The 22,299-nt window shown below is 37.3% G+C and overlaps 1 protein-coding gene across 2 annotated transcripts in view; it reads right to left on the bottom strand.

Annotated features, from left to right (window-relative positions):
• Nucleotides 1-588: 588 nt before the first annotated feature.
• POLR3A (RNA polymerase III subunit A) overlaps nucleotides 589-22,299 on the bottom strand; it is a 39,277-nt gene continuing 17,566 nt past the window's right edge. The window contains exons 19-32 of one of the 2 annotated variants that reach the window (XM_054205289.1): nucleotides 21,166-21,303; nucleotides 19,287-19,457; nucleotides 18,327-18,440; nucleotides 17,057-17,092; nucleotides 14,200-14,286; nucleotides 14,032-14,114; nucleotides 12,038-12,208; nucleotides 11,343-11,436; nucleotides 11,140-11,232; nucleotides 10,571-10,735; nucleotides 9,723-9,887; nucleotides 9,267-9,398; nucleotides 7,798-7,930; nucleotides 589-2,554 (exon numbers count right to left, since the gene is read on the bottom strand). In XM_054205289.1, the coding sequence (XP_054061264.1) occupies nucleotides 2,406-2,554; nucleotides 7,798-7,930; nucleotides 9,267-9,398; nucleotides 9,723-9,887; nucleotides 10,571-10,735; nucleotides 11,140-11,232; nucleotides 11,343-11,436; nucleotides 12,038-12,208; nucleotides 14,032-14,114; nucleotides 14,200-14,286; nucleotides 17,057-17,092; nucleotides 18,327-18,440; nucleotides 19,287-19,457; nucleotides 21,166-21,303 (1,731 nt within the window). In that variant the 3' untranslated portion in view covers nucleotides 589-2,405. The remainder of the gene's footprint in view (nucleotides 2,555-7,797; nucleotides 7,931-9,266; nucleotides 9,399-9,722; nucleotides 9,888-10,570; nucleotides 10,736-11,139; nucleotides 11,233-11,342; nucleotides 11,437-12,037; nucleotides 12,209-14,031; nucleotides 14,115-14,199; nucleotides 14,287-17,056; nucleotides 17,093-18,326; nucleotides 18,441-19,286; nucleotides 19,458-21,165; nucleotides 21,304-22,299) is intronic. The other variant, XM_054205290.1, reaches the window with a different exon arrangement.

Below are 22,299 nucleotides of genomic sequence, written 5' to 3'. Positions count from 1 at the left end.
AATAGAGGGAAATGTGCAAAATAGTATTTATTTTTAAAAGCAAAACCTGAACTAAAGATAAGAAGGTTAACAAAAATGTAACTTTTAAGAAATGGTCCAAAGTTTAATTTCTTTGACCATTAAAATTGATCCCTAAAAAAAGCTGCTTATGAGTAAAATCATAGAATCATGGTTTGGGTTGGAACCACGCACATCCATGCACTCCGGCTGGTCACTGACATAGAGGCTGACACCCCCTCCTCATCTCCCCTGCCGGTCCTTCCTAAATCCAACAGCTAATTTGTTTACTGACTGTACAGAAAGCCCAAGCAATAATTACTAATTCAGAATGCTCTTGTAAACAATCTATTTTGGGCTGAAACACCTATGAAGCACGTAGCTGCTTGGAGGGCAAGATGTGTTTAGATTTACTTTAAGCTAGATAGGTTTTATATTACACATCCATTTAGGTTGTAAATACCTGAGATTTAAGCTCAATAATTCTCAACTGTCTTAATAACTAAGCGAATGAGGGATATGGAGGTTAGGCCATCCATAAATTATTTACACACAAACATAATACACCAATAAACAAACACAAGGTTTACATTTTCTTTATCTCTGCCTCTTTTTATTGTCATATTAAAGACAAGATAATGGATGTAATTCACTGAATACTTTTAACATACAAGAGAGCAAAACCACCATTTAAATAGCTGCATTTCACTATATTTACGAAAAAAAAAAAAAAAGAAGTGGTTACTCATTCCAATACAAACTCCATCTGTTTACAGCTTTTGTTTATTCGCAAAAAATACCAAGCACTTTCAGTAGTATTTCCCATGATAAAGTGAAGTACTTTTGCACAGGAAAGTTTTATGGACTTCTCTACCTGTCTTATACTTACATCTTTAAAAAGAAGTAAAGCTAGACTTCTATACAGACAAATCAGTACGTGGCAGCTTCACTGAGATCACAAGGAAAATTTAAAATTATTCTGAAATTTCTATTGTTAAAAGGGAGATAGCAAAATATATATGGCTTTTAAAGCAGATACTAAATGCACTACATTCTCAATATTTACTCTGCCAAAATCTAGGCAGAAGTAGATCTTAGTGTCACACTGAAAATACAAAATAATTGGAGAATAGTTATAATTTCACATCAGCTCTTCTCTGCATGGAGGATGATTTAAAAATAAACACAGTGGCACCTTAGACTTAAAACAAGAGATTTACATTCTCTGAACGTAGCTTTACACTTTTCTTTCCATTGCTACATGAAGACAAACTGTAGCACAAACTCATTTGTTTTCAAATGCAAGAGGATTCAGCAACCTCCTTTTACTTCATTAGTGCATAACTTTAGCTTTTTTCTCTATTTTGTTTCTCTCCAACCTCAACTGATGTTGTGAGCACACCGCATATCCAAACACTGCTGACAAGAGAACACTGAGATACTTTCCCTCCATAGCACCAGAGTGAATTTAAACATACTACACTGAAATAATTTAAAAACTTTTCTTCATTCTGAAAATGCTCTAGCGGGCTAAAGATTAAAATAGTTTCAAATTATTTCATGTCCATGCAGAGAAACGAGCTTCCTTTCTATTTCTACTTTATATGTTAAAATAAAGCTAGGTTGTTCAGATGACCTTACTCAATTATGAAACTTTCCCAGAACTAAGACTGCTGTAAATTACAGATTGGAGCAGTAAAACAGCTGCTATACATGAAAAACTATTTGTAATTTGTAATGTTCTAGTAACAGTCTCCTCAGAATTTAGTAACAGCTTTACAGTCTGCAGCTTTCTGTAGGTACAACCCAAAGCAAAATCCTGGAGAGAAAACCCATTTAAGGGATAATACCTTGGGATAAATGAAAAGACAATAAAATTTCAAGCAAACATTTCAAACGATTTTAACAGCGCTCCTGGAGTTTAATCCAGTATGAATGAATCAGAGATTCAGTTCAAGCATTTTGAAGTCTCTGTTCTTAAGAGTAGACTGACCTCTGCAGCTCCTGGTGAAAAGCCATTTCCAGATGTACTCTGTGCAAGCCCACAGAACTCTTACGGGTTTCTGTGTTGCTTTTTTTTTTTTTAATCAAATCCAAATAGACACATCTAATACTGAGTTAATAACAACTTCCATATGTTAACACAAATATTTAATTCTAACACATGAAAAAGACAATTTTGTCCGACGAAATCCACTTTAAATTTATTTCCACTCTCTGGTGCAGAGAAGCTGCTCTTTTTAGGGTCTGTACAAACAGCTGGTAAATAACTGGGCAATTCTTTCGATGGTATTTCACTTACCAATTCACAGTTATTGAGACAGACAGAACTGATAATGCATGTTTCTTAACTAAAATGATGTTTTCTTGCTATTTCTTGTTTTGCTATAGCGTATTATATCCAAGTGCTATGTAACAATGGGAATATGAAATTCATTATTATCAAATATCAGAGGCCTCCTAGGAGGGCTTGATTCTTTGTCTGCTTTGTGCAACAGTTTAAAGAGTCCTGTTCCAATATTCATCGGAATTCCCATGATGATGCACTCAGAAACACCTAGGAAAAAAAAAAATCAAAACATGTTGAACATCTACAGAGTACGGATTTACATAACTATTTTCATTTGCCCATTCTGTATGCATTGCCAATCAAATTTTAAACCTCACATGTAAACACCCAGGTCTCTTCACTAGATAAAATTAAGTGTTATGGTCATCACATCAGTGTGTTATTTAATCGGTGTTACTAAAACTCTAGACAGTTAGTTAGGAAAAATTCAACCTAACCTAAACACCTTCTTTAGCAATGAAAGAGCTTCAGAGGGTTTATTTTCGGAGAAGACATGTTCCACTCAGTGCCAATAGCAGACGATGTAAGGCAAACTTACTTCATGTTCAGTCTCTGACTCAGTGCTCAGACTTCAGTCAAATCTGGCCAGGTTTCCCGGAAACCCCCACAGCTTCCCAGCGAAAGAGGCACATTAGCTATACTACTTCTTGCATTTTCATAATTCAGAAAGTGCTTGTTCTGAATTTAAAGATTTAGTCTGTCCCAATTATTTTTTGATAGCTACAACATTTTCACAGCAATGTGTTGACACATTTATATTCCAGATCTACTGATGTATACTTTTCCAAAGAACATTCCACATTAAAAGCAAGCTATCAGATACCAGTGGTTTTATTCTTGGCATACTGTTATGATACAAATGATGCTTTTGCACATTCTCAGGAGTATAAGGATATTGTCCTTCACATAAATGTTTAAGAAAACAACAATAAATAGCTGTGTCTTTGAATGCACAAAGGATAAAAATCAATTTGCTTAAAATTCTGGCAAGATTTGATTGATAATTTGAATGTATATGAATGAAGATTCAGTATTTTTGCTCTCAGACCATTGCTACATTTCTACTACATATAGTAGAACATAGGGATGTCAAGTTCAACAGGAAGGGCTTCTACAAGTATATTGGAAGCAAAAGGAAGACCAGAGAAGTTGTAGGCCCACTGTTGAATGAAACAGGAGCCATGATGACGGAGGATGCGGAGAAGGCGGAGTTACCGAACACCTTCTTTGCTTAGGTCTTTACTGCTTGGCCCAACCGTCAGGAGTCCCAGGCATTGGGGGAAGTAACAGGGAAAGAAGATGACTCCCCTTGGGTTGAGAAGGATCGAGTGAGGGATCAATTAGACATTCACAAGTCCATGGGCCCCGATGGGATGCACCTGAGAGTGCTGAGGGAGCTGGCAGAAGTCATGGCTGGGCCGCTCTCCATCATCTTCGAAAGGTCCTGGAGAACAGGCGAGGTGCCTGAGGACTGGAGGAAAGCCAACGTCACTCCAGTCTTCAAAAAAGGCAAGAAGGAGGAGCCGGGGAACTACAGGCCTGTCAACCTCACCTCCATCCCTGGAAAGATGATGGAACAGCTCGTTCTGGGCATCATCTCAAGGCATGTGGAGGAAAAGAAAGCTATCAGAAGTACTCAACATGGATTGACCAAGGGGAAATCGTGTCTGACTAATCTGATAGCCTTCTATGATGGCATGACTGGATGGATAGATGAGGGGAGGGCAGTAGATGTGGTCTACCTTGACTTAAGCAAGGCATTCGTCACGGTCTCCCACAGCATCCTCACAGGGAAGCTTAGGAAAAGTGGGCTTGATGAATGGACAGGAAGGTGGATAGATAACTGTTTGAAAAACAGAGCTCAGAGGGTAGTGATTAGGGGCACAGAGTCTAGTTGGAGGTCAGTGACGAGTGGTGTTCCCCAGGGGTCAGTACCGGGTCCAGTCCTCTTCAGTATATTCATCAATGACCTGGATGAGGGGACAGAGAGCACCCTCAGCAAGCTTGCTGATGACACAAAGCTGGGAGGGGTGGCTGACACCCCAGAAGGCTGTGCCGCCATCCAGAGAGACCTGGACAGGTTGGAGATCTGGGCAAAGAGGAACCTTATGAAATTCAATAAGGGCAAGTGTAGGGTGCTGCACCTGGGGAGGAATAACCCCATGCACCAGTAGAGGTTGGGGGCTGACCTGCTGGAGAGCAGCTCTGTAAAGAGAGACCTGGGAGTCCTGGTGGACAACAGGATGACCATGAGCCAGCAATGTGCCCTTGTGGCCAAGAAGGCCAATGGCATCCTGGGGTGCATCAAGAAGAGTGTGGCCAGCAGGTCGAGGGAGGTCATCCTCCCCCTCTACTCTGCCTTGGCGAGGCCGCACCTGGAGTACTGTGTCCAGTTCTGGGCTCCCCAGTTCAAGAAGGACAGGGAACTGCTGGAGAGGGTGCAGCAAAGAGCTACCAAGATGATTAGGGGACTCGAACACCTCTCTCATGAAGAAAGGCTGAAGGATTTGGGTCTCTTCAGTCTGGAAAAAAGACGGCTGAGGGGGCACCTTATCAACACTTATAAATACTCAAAGGGTGGGTGTCAGGAGGATGGGGCCAGGCCCTTTCCAGTGGTGCCTGGGGACAAGACAAGAGGTAATGGGCACAAGCTTGAGCATAGGAAGTTCCACCTAAACATGAGAAGGAACTTCTTTACTTTGAGGGTGGCAGAGCACTGGAAGAGGCTGCCCAGAGAGGTGGTGGAGTCTCCAACTCTGGAGACATTCAAAACCCGCCTGGACGCGTTCCTGTGCAACCTGCTCTAGGTGACCCTGCTCTGGCAAGGGGGTTGGACTAGATGATCTCCAGAGGTCCCTTCCAACCCTATGATTCTATGATATATATAATGCAATATCATGCACTTAATCTCATGCAAAATAAAATTCTTATGCGCTAGTTACTGTATATTTAGGCCCACTATCTTGTACAGCCCCTACAGCACACAGGTTACAATCGATAAAGGAAATACCTTTCTAACACCTAAGGAAATAAAACTTACCTGGTTTTGCACAATAACCTTTCAAGTTGAGACAACCTCTGAACCATGGAAACTGCATTTTGATTTTGGGAATCCTTCTTCCCTTGCAACACTTCCATGTGTACAACCAGGAGCCCTTCCTCCCCACCTCCCTTTCACCTCATGGACAAAGTAATAGTTTGCAGCATGTGACAGCAATCATGTATAGCAGAAAACGTTTGGATGGAACACGCCACTGTTAAAAACCAAGTGTATGTCCTGTATCTGCTCAGATTAACGTATACTAGGTGCCAATGACAGTCATTGCGGATGGGTGAAGATAATGATGTTGATGGCAGAACAACTGGCTGGACAGCACACTCCACTCTAATGACCATCCAAGTCTCCTCCATTGCAATGTCTTGTAACACTACCAGTTAGAATCTATTGCAGATCTAATCATCCACCTGACAGCTATGAATCGCTGCTCTCACTTTCAGCTGGAAGAAGCTTGGCAGATACGAAGCCAGTCAGACCACTCTTATTGCGGAGTATGTTCTTGACACTTCGCTTCCAGACCACCCCCTCATAAATGAATTTCACAGCAGTGATCTGTAGCTGTCAGTTCCCACTCTTATGTTAGAAATGAGAGTGCAGTTGGCTACTCCTTGGGAAGGGGATGGAAAGGTAAATTGACTACATCTCTAAGCAGTGGCTTGCAGATAGAAGGCAGATCAACAGATGGTGCTACTACAGTGGATGCTGCTGGAACGGGATGTACTCCTTCTGCTCTAGTTTCAACCCGCCCTCTGCCCACTGAAAGGTGGCATCAGCAATTCTCAGAAAAAAATGCTTGTCTTTGTGTAAAGCAGGAATCAGCTGCTCCGCATTTTGCCACAGGGAAAAAAGCATCTTACAAGACAAAAGGGAATCAAATGCCACATAGTCTAGAACTACACCCACACATTCAGGAGAAGCACTGATTTGAGATGCCATTCAGTTCAGCACCTATAGTTGATTTTGGGTACATACTCATTTTTCTTGACAACGTTTATAATTTTTTTCCTGCTCTGGAGATGCAAATCCATAAGTGTGTAAGAGTCTTTTCATAGCAATTCAAAGAGATAACTAGTGATGGCCAGGTCTGGCAGTTGCACAGCAGTTTTTCATACAAGCAAGCCAGTATCATCTCTTCAGTTTGGAAGACAGACAACAATTTTCTGTTTTGTCCATTCCATTTCCTTATTTGAACTAAAACATTTATACAGAAGGCAACATGAAAAGATAGTTGGTTTCCACATTATTCAAAACAAGATTTTACCAGCTCAGAGGGGACTTTGAGAAAACATTTTCTTTTCCTTACTGTCTAGGATGGAATCAGTCTCACATAGGATCTTTGCTTTAGTCATGGGAAAATAATTTAAAAAAAAAAAAAAAAAGAAAAAAGAAAATCCCACTCATGTGGAGTGCTGGACAGCCAGAAAGTGGCAGAGTTCTTAGAATACAAACTAGTAATACAAAGGTTTCTAACAGATTCCAGTCATTCAGGAAATATACTGTCAACAAAGCACTGTTTGAAATTGACTATGCTTTCTAAGACCACCTAGAAATACAGACAAACTAGTAAACCTTAACATAACACACTCATATTTTTATACTTCATTAGCACCCAGAAATTCCAAATGAGTGGTTAACAGCTTCAGGATGGTAGACCTTGCATAAACAGATGATTCAGTGGGTGTTATTGAACTTAACTTTAAAACTGAAGAACAGATATATTTAAAGAGAAATTTCTCAGGACAGGGATATTCTCTGTTCGGTTAATGAATGGAATACTGATAGACAAGGCTTCTAATTTAAAAAAAGAAAAAACAAACATACAATTTTTACCTAATTAGATCAGAAATAACTGAAGAAGACAAGAACTTTGCCTCTCCGTTTATTTCTAGGCACAACTGACAAATCACATAAGCAATCATTATGCACGGTATGATATTCAACTACCCTATCTGAGATGTACGTCTTCCTACTTCTTAGTAGGAATGAAAACAAAACTTAAATACTGAATGGGGTACTGGGTTCCTTAATGAGCTCTACATGTTGAAGATACACAAACTTTCACAGTTGGAAAAAACAGAACTACTGATGGTAGAACAAATTTACTGGTATTTTACTGAGCTATGTGATGAAAAATAAAACCAAATTACTAAAAGTCTACTTTAAGAAACATACAACGAATTTCCAACTGACTTCAAGATCTCGGATTGAGATGAGAAACAGAGAAACACCCACCAAACTTCTAGGATCAAGAAGTATGGATCAGCCTCAGACTTGAGGTTTTGGACACGTAAGCTGAACAGAAAGCTTAACAAGGGTAAAAATCCAATGCTTTGAAGAGGTTTACAGATGCTGGGCAAGGACCACAAACTGCAAGAGAATTTGCAATACCTACCACAAACAGAATCCTTCTGTCCAAAGTAGGCAGCATCAAAGAGATGGTCTGCAGTCTTTTCAAAAGAAGCCAGCATCAACACACTTTCCTTCATTTTTGCTAGTCCAAACCTAGTAATGCCCAGCACTTCACCCTTGATTGATGGAAAAACCCAAGGAAAGATTATCACAAGAGTGGCCGGAGGCCAGTTACGTTTGCTAAAGAAGCCAATCAAGTGAACAAAAGAAATGTAGATTTTATTCTAACACACACATGAAACAAGTAGCAAGTAAAAAGGTTACTAACCACAATAAAACATCGTCATCATATGCTGCTTCACAGTTAAACATCCTGAAGGTTAATAGTTTGGTAGTAATCAATATTTAAATAATACAGAAGTGATTATTCATACACAACAGAAGTTGTTATAAGTGGTTAGTAGATTTATGTTTTTAAAACAAGAATATTGGAAAGATTGAAATAAACATGGCCGTGTTGCTGAGTTACAAACTTTAGTGCGGTCTGAAACTACTGCCTATTGTATACTGATAAATCTGACTTTAGCTGCCAGGAGATTACAGATGATGTTAAACCTTCATTTTTTCACTCTCCAGAAAAAAAGTAATTAGCTTTTTAGACTAACTTGGTTTATTTCTGCCTCTGTTTCTAACAAACGTCCTGATTATAACAGACTGTACACAGAAGCACAAGTCAGAACTACAGACAAAAGAATGCATGCTAGGAGCCCAACAAGTGTAAAACACTGCACTCTGATGCCCTTTTCCACTATTGTGTTGCAGCTCCACACGGGCAGCCCTGGGGACTGCTGCAGCTCAGTACAACAAAGCCCTACAGTGTTGGAAGAAGTTAGAAATCCTTCAACCATTTCACCCAAATTAAACCCTTGCAGGCTGGCAGGCAAAGTGGAAACTCTCACTTCACTCAGTGTACTCAAATCTAAAAAACATATCGGATGCGAAGGAGAGAAAGGCAATCAATACGGAAAAAACAGGATTTTCTACTAACAAGTTCTGGAAGACTGTTCATACTTTATGTGTAATCTGATTCTATTTGTAATGGCTGTATCCTTTGACTCTCATATACAGTGCAGCTGCTATGAACCACACCCCATGTGGTTTTCTGCACAGCAAGCCTTAAATTGCATGCATGGTTACCCAAACAGTTGATTTTCATTCCACAATTTTTAGGATTCTTATTTCCAATATGAAATTATGATTCCCTACTCATTATATCAACTTGCTTTCAGTCAAAATAGACCTTCTCCCTGCCCCTGCCCTGCCCCCCAAGAATGAGATTAATTAAGCATTTCGTTTGATATACAAACAACAGTATTTTGTCAGTGCAACTTACAAGTCTTTAAATCTATAACCGATTTTCATCTCCCTAGCTCATCTGTCCTTCTCAAACATGGTAAAATTAATTTGTATAAAGAGGCCAGTGAAACATTTAGGAAAAGCATGGTTACAAACCTTATAAGTCATTAGGTCAGACAGCAACATAACATGTCTCCTGTCAATGCTCATACCATGGTTCACCATTGTATACTGAATCTCATTGATAATGGTTGTCCGAGCAGCTTCAATTCCTAGTGTCTTCTCTACCTACACAAGAGATTCAGTTAGATGAATGCAGAACCAAATGCTTGGAGCAAGTATACTCCTGGAACAAATACCATCTGATATCAGATAATACTCCATTTCCATTACTACCCTTTTGCATTTCTCTGTTTTGAAAATATTTATAGAAAAAGCTTCTTTGAAGAGAATAGTGCTGCCGGTTGAATTATTCTCTTGTGTTAATGCATTCTGACAACTATTAGTGAAATCAGGCTTGACTAGATATCAACTGCTGCATTTGAGTACAAACAAGCACTTGTAATAAAGATGCTACGGGGAAAAACCCCATGGTAACCATTTGAAAATTACCTCATAAGTGTTGTTAGAGGACGTTTTTGTTCCTTTCACTCCGTGAGTAGCCATAACAGCTCGCAGATTATCACCTTCAACTAGAAGTTTATATTTTTCCTTTCCACTTTGTTCATCAATATGAATGACAGCTCGGGAAACCTCTGGTATACCTTGCACTACAACCTTCACAAACAAAAAAACCCTAGTAACTTTGATGTGTACAGTAATTCAGTAAAAACCTGTAACCCTTATCAGCATTCAAACCGATTTAGAAGCTCCAATCTTTGGAGTAAATGCTCAATTAAAATACATACAAAATAACATTTCCTGCTCTTAAATACACTAGTGCAAATGTGACATTCACACTGTACTATAAACCTTACTCACTACCTGCTTTTTATATTTTATGCCAGATATCCTCCCAGCCAGACCTGAGTCTCTGAATGGTGGTAGATCCACACAACTGAAAGGACATCCTGCCAATAATAAGGTACACTTATCAACATTTTTAAAATCCAAAGTAGACAGGCTTCTCACAGAAAGCTGCAAAAATGCCAGATACTGTCACATGGTTCAATTCTAGATACAGCTGAAAGAAGATGTAACTATTTCATACAACTGCTGCACTCAGAACGCTTCAGTAAATGTTGTAAGTAATGTATGGAGGCTTCAGTTTTACTTATAAAGATTAGTAACAGAGGCTTTTTTTCAGCTGTAAAGCAGTAGCATTACAATCTAAGAATTATGTACTCAGGCTCTTTTCATTGTCGATACTGACAAAAATCATTTTCTCTTCCTGCCATAGAAGCCCAAATTATTATTACCAACTACTTCCCATAAAAGCATGAGACAGCCTTTGTTTTTACCTTTGGTAGCTCTTCCTTCAGGGACTGCAATACATAATACATTGAACTCTTGCTATTTTCCCGAGGGGTCACACATACAACTGCTTCTCCATGGACAGCAACATCCCCAGGCTTTACTCTGAGTTTAGATATGCAAATAGAATAGCGCACAGTCTCTGCATTCACCTGTGGCAAAAGTCAGCCAGCAAACATCAGGGTATCTCTTTTAACATATATAAGTCTGCTCAAATAGATGCAGCAGTCTTTTAACAGAATATAAAAAATGTGTAATGTAGAAAAAGAAACAAAAATGGTTACTCTTATAAATTGCATTAAATACTACCCTATGCTGAGGGTACAGGCCTATATATTAACTAACAGACAGAAACAGCATCTCACTTCCAAATAAAGGAAAAATTATTCACTTCACAAGGGAAAAAAAATAATCACATGTATTGCAGCCGCAGGACATCCTTCATTCACTTTCTTTTTTTAACTTCCTCTGGTCTGACTTCTGTTTCTAAGACAGGATTAAGAGACCCTTCGGAACTTACCCAGGGCATATTCTGCATAAGAACTGAACAACTCACCTCTAATCTCAGTAGTCTAATGCGCTCTAAAGACAGCTTCACTAGGATGAAACAATCGTCTGGAAGAAACACTTCCTCAATATATTCTGAAATCTTTAAGAGATAAGGACAAAACAGTTAGCATGTGAAAATGGTTAAAATGCCCCATAGCAATTGGCTAATGTTTACATTTAAAGCATTAGCAATAATACAATTTTTCCTACCTCTCCTAATAAAGTTTTCTCAATTCTTCCTTTAACCAGGCGGGCAAAATCAGGATCATCGTCTTTGTCCAACTGTGCTGTTATAATAGGGGTACTACAAAGAATAAACATACAAAAAAAAAGTTAGGAAATTGCTCAGCTAAATTACAGATGGCAATTTGAATTACAGCTTGCCTTATGGAAACTATCCCATCATCTAGAGAAGTATTTAATAACATAAAGGAGACCTTCAGCTTCCTCAGGTATATTTAAGAAAATTATTGTTCATGTACTTCAGGCTGGTAAAAACAAGCCAACGCAAGATAGATAACAACACAACAACTAGTGACTATTTTTATGGCGCACACTATTCTAGTATTATTTAAGTATGGCTTTATGGATACCTAGGTATAGTTCTGCTTCAACTACAACTAAGCACCAGAAAGTTTAACAACATATGAGAGACACCTAATGGAGTATTGAACTTGATAAGTAACCACCTTACCCCATTTGATTTTCAGAAAAATAAAATTTGTCTCTTCTCTGGCCCTAAGTATCACTTAGTTGGAAAGACATTAGATTTTTCTTGTTTGGGTATTCCATGGATTCAATGTTGTCTAGTGTATTACTGAAAACAGGGAAATGCTACTGCACATTGCAAATTTATCCATCAGATTTCACTTACACAAACAGAAAAAACAAAACAACGTTAGTACCTAATAGCCTTTGAAGCATTAATGATTTCTTTGATTCTTGGCACACCCAAAGTAATGTTCATTGAAGCAACGCCAGCAAAATGGAAAGTCTTCAGAGTCATCTGTGTGCCAGGCTCACCAATACTCTGTGCACAAAGAGCTCCTACTGCAGAACCAGGCTCCATCTGTGCCCTGATAAAGAAATTATCTCATAAAAAAAATACAGAAAAAGACATAGAATTCAAAAAGGCATAAAATACTAAGCAAACTAAGACAGAAACTATTCTGGTAGATATATGAGAAATTTGTTAATTTATTTTTTTAATAAACTAGCAGGAGAGAGGTTAAAAGGTCACCAATACTGAAGACACTGATCTCACGCAAGGCAAGAAAATGTCTTGTCACACAGGGCATACAGATCCAGGATAACATCCATAACAGCAAACAAAATGTTCGTCCTCTTCCTCCTAAGCATCAAGCAGTAGATTCAGGATTCCCCATTCAGGGCAACTCCCCTTTACGTGTTTAAGCATGAGAGACCTTTATTAAGTCTTCTTAAAGAAAATTGTTATGCAGATTACTTTTTAATGAGAACAAAATCCAGATATTAATGCTTTCCTTTCAAGTTATGCATGTAATGGCCTCATTCCCACATCTGCCCCTTTCTAAAATTTACGTACTTTGAGAACTGGTTGTCCTTACAGGACAAAAAAAAAAAAAAAAAAAAAAAAAAAAGAACACTACACTACACCATATGTTCTCAAAAAGAGACATGAAGGGTGGTTTACATTCTCCCCTACAATTTTATTGATCCTACAGTTAGCATTCTTCAGTGTGCACAAGAGTGCAATGTGACCTGCTTTTCTAGAGCAAATACAACCTCCAAACTTAAAGCACAATACTGCTTCTTAAATCAATCTAACTTGTAGCTGCTTCTTGCGTTTTCCTTGATGAGCTCTTACCAAGTAAAAACGCTCTCTAATTGTGACTTAGCTTGTAACATCTAAAGGAATTACTTCTGGATGACTGTAAAACAAAATTATTTAAGGAGTGGTTATTGTCTTTGCTGTTATTTGCAGATCTCTCTACATTCATGTCATATCTACCCCAAAATTGCTGAAATCCCAGCTGAGAGATTTCTCCTGGCAAAATGACAATAGTCTATAAAACAAACAAAAAAATCATCATAGCAATTAGATCCTTTCCAAGGGTACCATCCTTCAGTTGTCAGATCAGCATAATATACTATGCTAAAACAACCTACTACAGTAAAAGAGGCAATTCAGGTTTAAGAACACTTAAGACAAATGTAAGCAAGCGATCCTAATAACTGAAAGCAGAAAACTGGTAATTGCTTTAAATAGTTATGTTAAGAATTTAACATATACATGAATATTCTAGAAAAAGAAATAATACTAGCGAAAAAGTGATGCAGGTGAGCATGGGGCCACAAAGCAGATGTCACCAATGGCTGCGTGCCAATGAAGTAATCCAAGGAGTCTACGTAAATGAAACAACTCTCAATGGATAATAAAATGTGAAAACATCCACATGATCACTGTCTTGTTAGAGACCAAGAATAACAAACAAGAGTCTCCTACAAATGTATAACAGATTCAAGAACATGTTAGCACGAAGTGTGACATAGCTCTTCACAGACTGCATAGATCAAGAATAACCATCAATATTCATATGGATTTGAAAATGATCTATTCAAATATTATTTTGCACAGACTCTTTAGAGGTTTGGAACAATATCCTGCAAGAGGGGGTGGACGGGAACATGTCTGCCTTAACAAACCCACTTGTAGATGGCAATGCTTTTTTTTTTTGGCATTCTACCTTTGTCTTGCAATGTTTATGTCATTTGGGCCAAGTGTTTCTTGTTCTTTAGTTGTATTGCATTCACAACAGAACCACCATTCATCCAGTAAAAATAGCAAAATACATTCCTAGATAGCAAACAAAGCAATAAATACTGAATTGGGGTTGAAAGTACCAGGCTAAACTCTTACCTCATGTACTTGTCCCTACAAGTCTCTAGAAACTTCTCTAGTTGTGTTGGAGTAATCCTATCCAACTGATACAAAACTCGTGGCTGAAAAGACAATAGAGCAGTTGGAAAAGCAATAGCTTGCAAAGATTTAAAATAACTACATAATTACCCACTCAAAATTATTTACCTCTGTTGTGCCATTGTCATTAATGCCATACTTGTCCCTAGTTTTTTTAATCTTCTCAGAAACACCCTTGATGAATTTTTTAATTTCCTGAAATTACATTAAAACAACAGTGAGCAAAGACATGGTCTTCATATTACAGTCTTCACCAGTAAGTTATCTGCTTAGAGCTCCAAACAGAATGTTTACAATAATAAATTAACAATGCACAATATGAAGAGAGGAACATCAAAACTTAGACACACACATACACTAGAATCTAGCAAACCAGATTCACTCTTGTGTGACTACAAATTAGTAGCGATACATGAGGAATATGGTCTACGCTAAGTAAAAGCATCCTTCCTGAGCACACACTGAAAATTTAAGAGATTTGACCTTGGCTAATCCTTCCTTCCTACCCACCACTTACTCAAAGTGATTCTACCAGCAAAAAAATTATAATTAAAAAAAATAATCTCAAAGTTCTCATCTTCTGTGTATGCTGACACAAACATATTCTCACTCATTTCTCAGTATTCAAAATAAGTCCAAGTGGAAAGTCTGTGTCAAGAGAAGAAGTATGTAAAGGACACCTGCTGGATAGATTTCAGAGATTCAAGACATACTTTATTTTGGGGGAAAAACCCCTCAAAATTGATACATACATGTCAGTCTGTACCTGACATAGTTCAAATAACTTCTCTATGCTGTGTCTATCTGTCTTGCAGATAACTGCATTTAACATGTCCTTAAGTACCTAAGCCTTTCACTCTCTTAGCAGGCTTACCCAAAAGTAGTTCTAGTAGTCTTTACTGGAACATAAATTGAAACAATACTGTTGGAAAAATACCCAACATTTCTATGAAATGTTATTCAGGCATTACACTTTGGATATAGATATTTACACTAGAATTCATGAAATAAGAGGTCCATGATTAAACTTTTCATAAACGTGGACTCAGTGTGAGGGCTATCAAAACCAAAATATAAACAAAAACCAAGAGGAAATTCTTCCCATCTACTTCAACGATGATTTAAGAGGAGTGAATACTTTGATTATTTTAGAGTTCTTTTAAACACTTTCCACCCCATTAGTCCTGCCTGACAACCAGGATGATAATTGTATAACATCACCTCTTCTTCACTCAGTACTGAACTCCCTGCAACCACCACAGCAGCCAGGCCCTGAAAATTACTTGTAAAATTGATTAAGTATACGAGTGACTGCCTATGCAAGAACCGACAACAGAAGTGTGCTGCTAGAACGGATGCTTCAAGTTGTTTCCCCACTTGGATGACAACAGGATGTGTTCATACCTTTCTGCCCTTTTTGCCCTGCAGTAAGTCATATTAATTCACAAATAAAATATTTTGCCATTTTAAAGATTTTTGACCCTGAAATTTTTGCATAAAAATGATAATTTGATTTATTTCCTAAATAAGTGTTAAGTAATAATGAGGTATTAGAAAAAATAATGTTTTTACTACAAATTAATAATAAAATTAAAAGAAATAATATTGCAGGATATTTAAAAAAAAAAAGGATTTGCAGAAGATCACCTAAAACATTTGATTTAGAGGTAGAAAAAACATTAAGGAGAGACTTTAAAAATAACTCCATCTGGAAAGGTGTTTCTGTTGTGGAGGGGCAGAAAGGGAGGAGTGGAAGGGGAAGAAGGCAGAAGGTGTAAGACTAACTTCTCCCACCAGAATGCCGAAGAAACCCAAGGACAATAATAATAACCACACCACCACCAACTCCTCAAAAGAAGTTGTCATACTGGCTGAAGATTTAGTCATGTGGTCACATGGAGAAAGGCCACAACAGGGCAGACCTAAGACCAAAACGGCATCGGACTGCAAACAGCATTATGGCAAACTATTTATTGTCAGCTTTTCCTCTTTAACAGTCCCTAAATACCAGAGTACTTTTTTTAAAAAAATAAAAATCTCCAACACATTAAATCAATTGTTATGTATCATTCTGAATTGTGAAAACAAAGTACTTGAATGATATATTATTTCCATGTACTAAAGCCAAAAAAGAAAAGTGAGAAAGAAATCTCTGAAGAGATTTATTTTTCTTGGTCAAAAGTTTTATTCATGCACAAGAACTAGAAGAGGAAATTACCTATTCCTCTCAACTTTCAATTCTCTGTTGGCAGTTAATCCAAACTATGGATTCATTTATGCTACAAATAGAAAGAAACTGTAGCTCACTGCCAAGCCTGTCTGTCTTTATGGAGTTATCATCTTCAGTGCGACACTGTTTCTAAAGATTTTTCCTAGTTTCACTAAGAAGAAAATGAAGATTTCCCTTCAACTGTATCTTAATATACTCAAATACATTAAAAATATTAACACAATTGAAGCTGTGCCAGCCAACAATCTGCTTTTCCATCACTTGAACTCCCTCCAGCGAGGGCAGAATGAATGCTAGTCTGTTTGAAAAAGGCTATTTAGACATACTGTTTTCTAGACAAGAGCGGATAAGCTCATTATAGGAACCTCCTAGTAAAATAACAGCCGGAAGAAATGTCTCTGTTCTGGATGGGAAAGTGGAGGAAGGGATGGGAAAACATTAGAAAAAACATACTAATATCCCTAAAGGTTGAAAGAATGAGTTTTAGAAAGGAAAGTTGTGTACTAAAAGAAAGCTTCTTCAAAACCTCAAATTTAACTATGGGTATTAATTCATGTGTCGTGGTTTGCACCGTTAAAAAGGAATTGGGTAAATTATCGTGATGAACATCTACATTATAATTTAACAAGCAGTAATGTATATATGCTAATCGATTACTTCAGCACTATACACACACCTTTAGCTAAAAAGCACTGACATTAATGCTCACACAGTGCACACACATGCTACAATTACCTCATTATATTTTTCATAACCTGTCTCAGTTAATGCCTTCAAGGATGAACAGAAAAAAAAAAAGAAAAGGAAAGAAGAAAATGTAACAGTATCTAAAACTTAAAAATCTTAATTTAAGCTAATTATCATTAAGGTGATGTAGCCACATCTGTGCTTCTGAAATTAATAGCAATTATTTAGATTTTCCTGATACGATTAAAGAGATGTACACCTCAAATAACAGCTTCATCTCCAAACTTTGATATTAGTGTATTGCATATTTTTTTCCTTCAGAGATGAAGTTAAGATTTACAACATATTTCAAGTATGGATACACTTATTTTTTCAACTCTGCGTTAGCAACGGAATTGCAAATCAGGTTTATGAACAACTGCTTACTAGTTTTGTCACCTTCTGCTCTGAAGCACTCTGATCTATTAAACAGAAACCCTTCAAAAGCAGGCCATTAAATTCATGATGTTCTCATCACTGCCAGTAATCAGGAGGTTCATCAAGGTAACAGCTTCATGTGTCCACAGGCAGCTTAATTCTACAGTTTTTATCACTGTCTCCCAAAGTGGTCTTAAGCATGGCTGCTCTCATAAATATTAAAATTGCTTAATGCTCTTTCAAACAAATTGACTTTTACAATTCAAAGTGCAAGCAGTCACGTGAATATTCACTCATCCTTAAAAGATACGTAAGTACTCCCCAGAAGATAAGCCCAGTCCAGCAAAGCACTTCGTATGACAGAAGTTTTTTGCTGGGTTAGTATCATAGGAAAGCAAGGCAAAGAAGCATAAGCGTATAGCTGGCATTTCTATTACAGGAAAACAAGAAAATGAGTAAAAACAGTTATTCAGAAAGTTGATAATATGAAAACATACGTGTAACGGAGTATGGCACTCAGTCCTAGTGGTTTCTTACATAGAGTCAATAAACATTATTTCATTTATGATGTCCCAGAGGAAGCACATAACTACTATGCCGTCTTGCTATGAAGAGAAATTCCAGCAAGGTATCTCAGATCAGTGGCACCTTCTGCTCAAAAATGACTAGATTTTTCTCTCATTTCTAAAGTTGCTGTGGTGAACATGAACAACTACTGTAATAAGAATTATAATTACTAGTCCTACCTCCTCACCTTCTAGGTGTACAGAAATATATTACTGAACAAACTCCTGCTACTAATGCATAAAATTCAGCCATTGCTCCTACACAGCCTTTACTTAATTTCCTTGATTTATAAGGAAAAGTTAATCACAGTGCAATAAGGAAGTGAGATAATTACCTGCAGAAAACTGTCTCGGCAGCAAAGAAATTCATTCTTCTTCATGATGGACTCAGATGTTAACACCAATTCATTTTTACTAAGGGCTGGTTCACTTCGGCATGGATATACAGCCTTAAGAGAAAAAGAAATTACTTCTTCACGTAAAACATAGGCACAAAAACTGTATAGACACAAAATATAGACACATACCATTGCTTAACAGCTTTCTTTAGTTTGTGGTTTGTTCTTTTGTTTGGTTTTTTTTGTTTGTTTGTGGTTTTTTTTTTTACTATATAATACCAGACTGTTGTGAAAAGAAACAAAGTCCATATATACTTCTATTTACTTATGTAAATCTGAAGGTATACACACTCACACATTTCTAATTCTATCAATTTATTACACTCACATTACATAAATCTGAACAGTCATTTCAGTATTATGTCATGGGTGGGGAGGTTGGGGAAAACAACTAACCAACCAACAAACAAACCACAAAACCAAAGCCTAACAATACCATTCTCCAGACATCACAGTATGTCCAGAGTTATTCAACAACACATCAGGCCTCTGACCTAAGAAACAGTCCAACAGAAAGAATACGCGTGTCTTGATAGATTCTATGATTCTGTGATTTAATAAGGAATTACTTTGTGTGATAAGTTCAGTCCGGTACCCAACTAAGCCAGTAGTAATTTGTCTACTGAGCTGGGTATTAGGCCCTAGAACTATGTCTACGCACAGAAGAAAATTCTATTTTTCACAACTTATACACAGTTTGGTCCTAGCTGCTCTGTTCTAATGTAAAAAATATCTATAACTCCTAGCATACACATGCTGAAAGACTGACCAGGACCATTCAAAAAGGTAACTTAAAAATAAGTTCTTCAACTGAAACAATTCTCCCCATAATTTATTACTTCCTCCTACGTGCTTAATAGTCTTCACACTTCCAACAAAGATTTCAGCATTTCTTACTCTGATGTTGTCTAGAACTCGCTTGAATTCCAGTGGTTCATCCTTCCCTTCCATGGCTGCAGGATCCAAGCCATCACCTCCATAAATAAACTGTATAATATCACCAGTAGAACTTCTGACTGTCAAATCATACTGTGAGCAAAGATCTTCAAGGGACTTTACCAGCCGCCTCTGAAGGAAAAAAAAAACAAAAGTGCAAGGAAAGTAAATAGGATCCTTTTAAAAATAGCTATTGATTGGAATTACAAAAAGTATAAAAACCGGACTCAGGAAAAATCTGACACAGTGATAAGCAGGCATGAAAACCTATTTTAAGTCATACATTATCCCTAGGGCTTTACTGTACATTCCCTAGAACATGAAAACCAACAATAATAAAATTTAAAGCAACAACACAATTCTCCACATTTAGAAATTCCATCATATAGGAAACTTAACGCTAAGCCACAAGAATCTATTATAGTCTGAGGAATTTGTTGTGGGGTTTTTTTGTGTGTGGTGTTGTTTTTTTGTTTTGGGTTTTTTTTTTTTTTTTTTTTTTTTTGACAGAATATTCATGTTCTTCCAATCAGGTTTATTTCTCAAGCGATACAACACTTTTCGCATATGGAAGCAAAACCAGTCAACGATTATCTTCATTGATAAAAACGAAAGAACTCATCCATTAAAACCAGTAGGTGCTATATTTGTACTGGTGTTAGCTACTCGTCTTACGTTAATAAATTACATTGGGAAATTCCCTTACTACCATTTTCCTTCCTCTGCCTTAAAATAAAAAAAAAAAAAGCACATTATGAAGCATTGAAGCATTAGTGGTTGAAAACGTTTTAACTTGAAAGATGTTATTCTATGAAACTAAATTAGCTCACTAAAGAATATAAATTGGTAATTTTTTTTCACTGAGGATGAAAATGATAGTGAAATATGTGTTAAGATTTTTTTCTTTTTTTTTTTAAATTCCACAGTCCAAGTGCTATAATTTATTCATGTAGACTGAAAGTTGATAAGGAAAAATATTTTGCAGGTTGCTTATTATATTTACATATATTTGTATATACTTAACACATATGGAAACATTATTCTGTTAGTTTGGGAGACAAATGGTCTAATTAGTCACCCATTCCAACAAGAATTGATTTCCGTTTTTGTAGAGTAACTTGTATTATCTCTCAAAATGTCCCCAGCCCCAAATTAACTTCTCTACTGCTTGTCTATGTAGTTAAAATGCTACGTAAGTATTTTCACTGAAGCCTTAAGACTGCTTATAATAGCAAGAAGCTTTGTTGGAGGAAGCTTTGTTTTCACAGGAAATACAGACAAAGACACTAACACCTTACAGAAACTGAAGTCCAAGTTTATACGGCCAAGGGGTTTGCTACCTAAAGAGTACAGATACTGAAAGGGAGCTTTAGCCATATTTCTGTCATCCAGAAAAATCTATTTTTTAAGTAGCCCAAACCAGGGATTTGTGTTTTCTGTTTCTCATTCTTGAAACACCATATCTGAAAAAGCACTTACAACTCAACTCTATGTTATAATGTATGCACACAATTTCCATCATTTAGGTGGGTTTTTGGAACACACACTACATAGAAAGTAGTCCTCAATAATTCCATGTAACAAGGGCTTTTACCACCCATATTAAAGAGGAAAAAGCTTAATACAAGCATGTTATCGTACCACTGCCTGAGGTCTGTTTTATAAACCTCCTGTCTACTGGAGGGAAGTAATTTATTTTACGGTATAAATTACCCTGTTACATTAAAAACACACACACACATAACGTACACACTTCTCCCCCACCCCTCACCTTAACAAATATGTAAGAAATATCCTCCTTTTGCAAGGCTGATAAAACCCCCACTCCACTGACAGTTACCTGCATATATCCAGTTTCGGCTGTCTTTACAGCTGTGTCAACCAGACCTTCTCGACCAGCCATTGTATGAAAAAAAAATTCAGTGGGAGTCAAACCAGAATAGAAGCTATTAGCAACAAAGCCTTTTGCTGCTGGGAGCTACAGAGAAGAGTGGAGCAAAAAAGGTTAAAATGCATATGTATGCTCTGTAGTCACATTACAGAAAAACACATTGTATGTCATCTAAATCCTTTCAGACAGTTAGCCAATACATACACAAACAAAGAGCAACCATCTCAGCTGCTTTTAGCTTTGAAGTTCAATGTTTGTATTTTAGATTTGAATAAAGGCTTGCCTAGTTCTCCCAAACTAAAACAACAGACTGACTTTCCTACAAGCCTTGTCATGCTTCTAGCCGTTCCTTGCAAACACTACATGCCTTATCCTGCTTCTAGCTATTCCTTGCAAACACTACACAACTTCTAACTCTTTGGCCTCCCTCAAAGTCACAAAAATTGAAAGGGCAATAAAAACGTTCACTTTGCAATAGTATAGCAAAAGGTATTTGCAGTGCTGAAGACTAAGGAATTCAGAAAAAGTATGACTGGAGGTATGGATGTAACATTCTTTTGAATGGTTTGCTCTCACCTCTGAAAGGAGTTCTTGCCAATGAACTTTATGCAGGTGTCCGTTGCAGTCAAGTAACACCAAACTGCCTCCATGATCACATAGAACAATGTATGGGCTACAAAGAGGTTCATCTTAGAAGACCCCTTTTTGCTGTTATTTAAGGGGCAGTGCTTTCTAAATCAGTAAGAAAGCTAGAGTTAAAATTCACCTTTTTCCTTCTTATCTAATCCATGAAGTATTTTTTCTTTAATTTATTCAGGAAAGAAATGATTTTATGTTACAGAACTCAGAAGTTGAAATTTGGACATTCAATGTCAAATGCAAATGGCATGACTACCATCTGACACTTGAATTATCTAACACACTAACAAGATTAATAGCTGGTACCTAGAAATTTCTCTACTGATCATTAGATTTCAGACAGCAGCTTAAAAAAATGAATCTCACTGACTTGTATTAACAACTTGTCCTGGTTTGAGCGACACAGGACTAATTTCTCTTCTAACGCTTGGGAAAACTGCACTT

Source organism: Rissa tridactyla, chromosome 6, assembly GCF_028500815.1.
Source record: "Rissa tridactyla isolate bRisTri1 chromosome 6, bRisTri1.patW.cur.20221130, whole genome shotgun sequence".
NCBI lineage: Eukaryota > Metazoa > Chordata > Aves > Charadriiformes > Laridae > Rissa > Rissa tridactyla.
Note: the sequence above shows the minus strand (reverse complement) of the source record. Positions and strands in the feature narration are given on the sequence as shown.